The 4,925-nt window shown below is 53.6% G+C and overlaps 2 protein-coding genes across 3 annotated transcripts in view; one reads left to right on the forward strand and one right to left on the reverse strand.

The window, feature by feature from the left end:
* Positions 1-513, forward strand: part of PITRM1 (pitrilysin metallopeptidase 1) — a 30,056-nt gene extending 29,543 nt beyond the window's left edge. For both annotated transcript variants that reach the window (XM_012803313.2, XM_023511331.1), the window contains one exon: positions 96-513. In XM_012803313.2, coding sequence (XP_012658767.2) covers positions 96-189 — 94 coding nt within the window. In that variant the 3' untranslated portion in view covers positions 190-513. The remainder of the gene's footprint in view (positions 1-95) is intronic.
* A 951-nt stretch (positions 514-1,464) lies between these two features.
* PFKP (phosphofructokinase, platelet) overlaps positions 1,465-4,925 on the reverse strand; it is a 45,148-nt gene continuing 41,687 nt past the window's right edge. Inside the window, exons 20-22 of the mRNA XM_003786897.3 lie at positions 3,330-3,429; positions 2,132-2,234; positions 1,465-1,831 (exon numbers count right to left, since the gene is read on the reverse strand). Coding sequence (XP_003786945.1) covers positions 1,693-1,831; positions 2,132-2,234; positions 3,330-3,429 — 342 coding nt within the window. The 3' untranslated portion in view covers positions 1,465-1,692. The remainder of the gene's footprint in view (positions 1,832-2,131; positions 2,235-3,329; positions 3,430-4,925) is intronic.

Below are 4,925 nucleotides of genomic sequence, written 5' to 3' on the forward strand. Positions count from 1 at the left end.
GGGGCTGCCCTGGTAGAGAGAGGCCACCCCCTCCATCCTCCTGGGCCGGGGCTGCCCTGGTAGAGTGAGCTCCACCTTACCCTGTCCACACACAGGTACTTGGGCACTGGGAGGAGCCCACACGGGGTGGCCATCCTGGGGCCGGAGAATGCTGAGATTGCTCAGGACCCGTCCTGGACCATCAGGTAGCCACGTGGCCCTGCCCCTGGAGCCCAGCGGAGCCCACACTGCCTCTTAAAACAAAGCCTCTGAGCTACACTTAATCGGAAAGCTCGGGCACGTTGCTGCTCTTTCCAAACATCTTAACATCATCCCTGAAATTTTGCCGAAGGTTTTAACTGGCAAGTCAGCCAACAGCTTCTGTGTCTTAAAGAAGGAAACGGGGTGGCCGTGAAGTTGACATAATCATGCACAGTAAAGATCCATAACTCAGCCTCGTGAACCTTTCTGGTGGCCCGAATGCTTATTTTGTCTTTATCCTGTATTTATTTAAAAATAAAGGGCAACTCCAGCTGTGCTTTTGTCGTCATTTTAAGTGACATTTGCTGAAGTGTGGTGTATGTTAGAGCCCTTATTACAGAACAAAAGTCTGAAATGAGCACCTGTGGGAGGCTGTCCAGCACTTGCCCTGGCCCAGAAGGCTCAGTGACACTCGGGCCCTGTGGAGCTTTCCTGACAGACACAGTGGGCAGGTGGCTGCAGTCAGGGGACTGACTGCCTCAGCTTTCCTGACAGACACAGTGGGCAGGTGGCTGCAGTCAGGGGACTGACTGCCTCAGCTTTCCCTTCATTGCTGAATCCTCAGTTTCCCAAACTTTAAAAATCATCCCCTCTCTGGGACACAGAGGTCTGGGTGTCACCTGTTGGAAGCTGGGTCTGAGGGAAGAGGTGGGAACACAGGGCACCCAGGCGTCATTGCCCCATACATGTGTGTCTGCAGGTACAGGCTGTCCTGGCACCAGAACCCTCTGGGGCTCCAACCCAGGCCCAGGATGTTGAGTGGTTTGGAGGAGAAGCCAGGTGTCAGACTCCTAAAACCCCCTTGGTGATCTTAAGCTGCAGATGGGGCTGGATGCAGGTGCCTGTGGGCGCCCTCCTCTCTCTCACCGTAGAGCCCACAGGCACAGATGTGAGTGGCCTTACCCTTCAACAGGGACACTGCTGTCACCACTGGCCTCAGGCCCAACGGCCGGCCCCCTGCTTGGTGCAGTGGTGGAGCTCCAGGGAGGGACAGTTGGTGTTGGCGTCACACTGGTGTTTGCTCCTTGTCAGAACACTGTCTCTGTTCTCCTTTGACGATGTGCCCAGTTCAGTTATCCCTATAAAAATATTTTGCTGATCTTTGCCCTCAAAACTGCCAAGAAAACCTTTAATAGCCACCCAGAGATCTTAAGGTTTTGAACTCCACTTTAAAAAGAAAAACAGCACAGCTGGAGTTTTAGCCAAAAGTTTAATTCTACGAGACACACAACAGTTTACAGCATGGCAGGAACAGCAGACGTTTTACGCTGGGCGAGTGGGGACGGGGGCCCTCGCAGGCTGGGCAGGAACGTCAGTGCTTGTCGACAATACTTGCATAAAGTGCTGATAAATAACTTAAGTGTTACAAAAAGGACGGTCTCCAGTGAGCCTGAGGCCTCAGGGGCGGGCGCGTGGTCCAGGCAGCAGCTCTAGGTCGGGCGGCAGCTGGGGTCAGATGGCCGTGGTCTCTATGCGCTGCACGTGCTCCAGCTGGCCCGCGTCCGACACGTCATAGGTCGCCTGGTACTTGGCCAGGATCTTCATGAGCGGCCGCAGCTTCAGCCACCACTGCTCCTTGGGAATCCTGTGCCTGGGGGGAGGGGACAGCTGTGAGCTGTGTTGGGACAGGGGCAGGGACAGCCCTGCTGCAGACACGGGCTCTGTGATGTCCGTGAGTGAGCCAGAGAAGGAAGCAGTCCTCGGGGATGCCAAGCATACTTTCTCCTTTCCAAGCCTTCTGCCCTGCTCCAGAAGTCTAGTGTTTTTCACTGCGCCTCAGGGAGGCTGATGGCGCCTCACAGCCCAACCGAGCTGCAGCGGCTGCCACGGACCTGCCCCCGGGGCCCGTCCCTCCCTGGACAGCAGGACTCTGCGAGTTTTGTTCACTTACTCGAAATCCGTTTCCTCCTTCAGATCTGCCACAGGTTGGAAAAGGACATTTCTTTTGCTTATTCCCAGTACACAAACAGAATCATTGGAATAAAATTTTTTTCCTACAAAAATTAAAAAGAGGAGAGGGCAAAGATCAGCAAAACCAACAACTCGCGGCACGCATCAGGCACAGAGCAGTACAGGAAGAAAAAAAGGGGAGAAGGGAGTTTGCTAATGAGGGAGCAAGTCGGGAGGATTCAGACCCCAGGGCCACCCTGACCCTGGATGGACTCGGGGACTCCCAGTGTTGACGAGTGCGCTTGGGAGCTGACGGTGAGGCGGACGGGCGGCCCTCACAGTGCAACCCGTGTCCTCCAACCCCCTGAAGAGGGCAGAGAGGCCGTTCCAGGGACAGGCCCCAGAGCATGGAGCCGGGAAGGAGCTTTTGTTTTTACAGGAAGGTGAATCAATGTTTCCCTGAATACTGAAATAGGAAAGTTTGTTCAAATTGCAGAAGCCTAAAGTTTAACATTAATTTTATGCTCATGAATGCACTTGCTACGAAAGGCTGAAATTTAAAAAAATTAATAAGAAAATTAAAAAAAAAAGCAATAAGAAAACAGATCAATAAAGAAAAACTATTAGTAAAGTCCAAGCCAAAGTCTGTTTTTTGAAAAGACTAAAATCAGGTGAAACTGTTTCTGTCGCCTTTTTTTACGGCTATGATTTTTAGAAGGTGAGCCTGGAACCCGTAGAGCGTGTGGCCAGGGAAGCAGGGGGCGGTCACAGAGTCTGAGGCCACTGGGGGTGGGGGGGGTTGTGGACAGCGGAGAGACATCCTTAGGTTCTGAATGAGGAAGGGAGGAAGGGAGGCTGGAAACTCCCAGCTCACAGTCATGTCTCCCGATACGTTTGGCGTGGTACGTATCTTAGGTGACAGGTGACGGCGGCAAACACCAGCCTGTTCCCAGGAGCCAAAAGTAAAGGAAGGTCGTGTTTTGCGTCCTGCTCCAGTCCCATGTGTGCTCTGAAGCTTTCTGGCTGAAAGCAAGAATCCTGCTACATTCCTTATCTGAATGATCCTATTAACTGTATTTAATTATGACCTGAAGTCGCAAACAGCCACACTTGGAGTGGGAGAGCAGCTCACTAGCAACGTGAGAAAGACAGACCCCTCCTTGGCAGGACTGGGCCTCTGCGGGTCCTGCAGACCCTACCTTTGCTGGGGCCCTCCTTCAGCTTGAAGGTGATCCACTCCATGGCTCGGGCAGAGATTTTGGTTCCAAAGTTTCTATCAAATGGTGAAGGTGTTCCCCCCTGTTGGTGGGTAGTTACGGGAGACATTAGCTACACAACACTTTATTTGAAGAAATTAAATACAAGTGAAAATTTCTACTTAACAGAATTCATATTTTTTAAGAGAGTGAAATTTGCAAATATGGTTTGGTTTTGTCTTATTTTTGCATATTTCTATCTTCTTGTGTATATCTGAGATAGACCAGAACAAAACTAAAATCTGGGACCGCCGCAGCCTGAACTCAGCCCGGTAAGCACCACGGGCTTCTCCCCTTGCTGAGACCAGGCTTAGCCAGCGACACATGCCTCAGTCTCAATCACTTTAGGGTCATGGCGACCAGGTGTCACAGTTCCCTGTAAGGGCCTAGCAGCCCACAGGTCACCTTCACAGGAGGGAACGTGCTCTCAGCAGACCTGGTCGGGGATGCCCCAGCCCTTTGGGGTAAATTAGGGGCCTAGATTAAAAGTTCCTCACCCTGCAAGCACGCAGAGGTCACTACAGAAAGGAACTCCCTAGAGAGCCAGGAGCCAGCCCACTCCTCGGCTCATACCCTATCCGAGCCAGGGTGACCCCACAGTTCACTCCCCTCCCTCTCGGCCCCACTTTGTCAAGTGTTACCTGCCGGCCACTCTACTTTAAATCTTACAAAGCCCTCGTATTGAATTTAATGAAGTATTTAAGCAAGAATTCAACTGTGAATAAGCGTTCCCAGTCCACTGGTGTCACTATTTACACAAAACCTGAGTTTTCCTTCAAATCCCCCACACCCAAATACCCCAACCAGAAAGATCCCTAAAGCTGGTAATACCTGGTGTGACCTAAAACTTCAGACATTTCAATTATCTCAGGATTCACTTAGCATATATTTTTTCTCTAAAAAGCACTGTTGTGGCACCCGGCTGCCACACATGGCACATGGCCCGCTGATGCTACACTTGGCCCCTGTAGCCGCTGCCTGCTGCACGTGGCCCAGCACGTTCCTATAGCCCCTCCTGCTGCACCTGCCCCCGCCTGCTGCACATGGCCCAACATGTTCCTATAGCCCCACCTGCCGCACCTGCCCCTCCTGCTGCATGTGGCCTAGCACGTTCCTATAGCCCCACCTGCCGCACCTGCCCCCACCTGCTGCATGTGGCCCAGCACGTTCCTGTAGCCCCTCCTGCCACACCTGCCCCCACCTGTTGCAGGTGGCCCAGCACGTTCCTGTAGCCCCACCTGCTGCACCTGCCCCCACCTGCAGCACTGCCCCCACCGGCTGCACGTGGCCTAGCACGTTCCTATAGCCCCACCTGCCGCACCTGCCCCCACCTGCTGCACGTGGCCCAGCACATTCCTGTAGCCCCTCCTGCTGCACCTGCCCCCACCTGTTGCATGTGGCCCAGCACGTTCCTGTAGCCCCACCTGCTGCACCTGCCCCCACCTGCTGCACGTGGCCCAACATGTTCCTATAGCCCCACCTGCTGCACGTGGCCCAGCACGTTCCTGTAGCCCCTCCTGCCGCACCTGCCCCCGCCTG

This window comes from Otolemur garnettii, unplaced genomic scaffold (assembly GCF_000181295.1).
Source record: "Otolemur garnettii isolate 467f Iridium unplaced genomic scaffold, OtoGar3 scaffold00019, whole genome shotgun sequence".
NCBI classification, from domain to species: domain Eukaryota; kingdom Metazoa; phylum Chordata; class Mammalia; order Primates; family Galagidae; genus Otolemur; species Otolemur garnettii.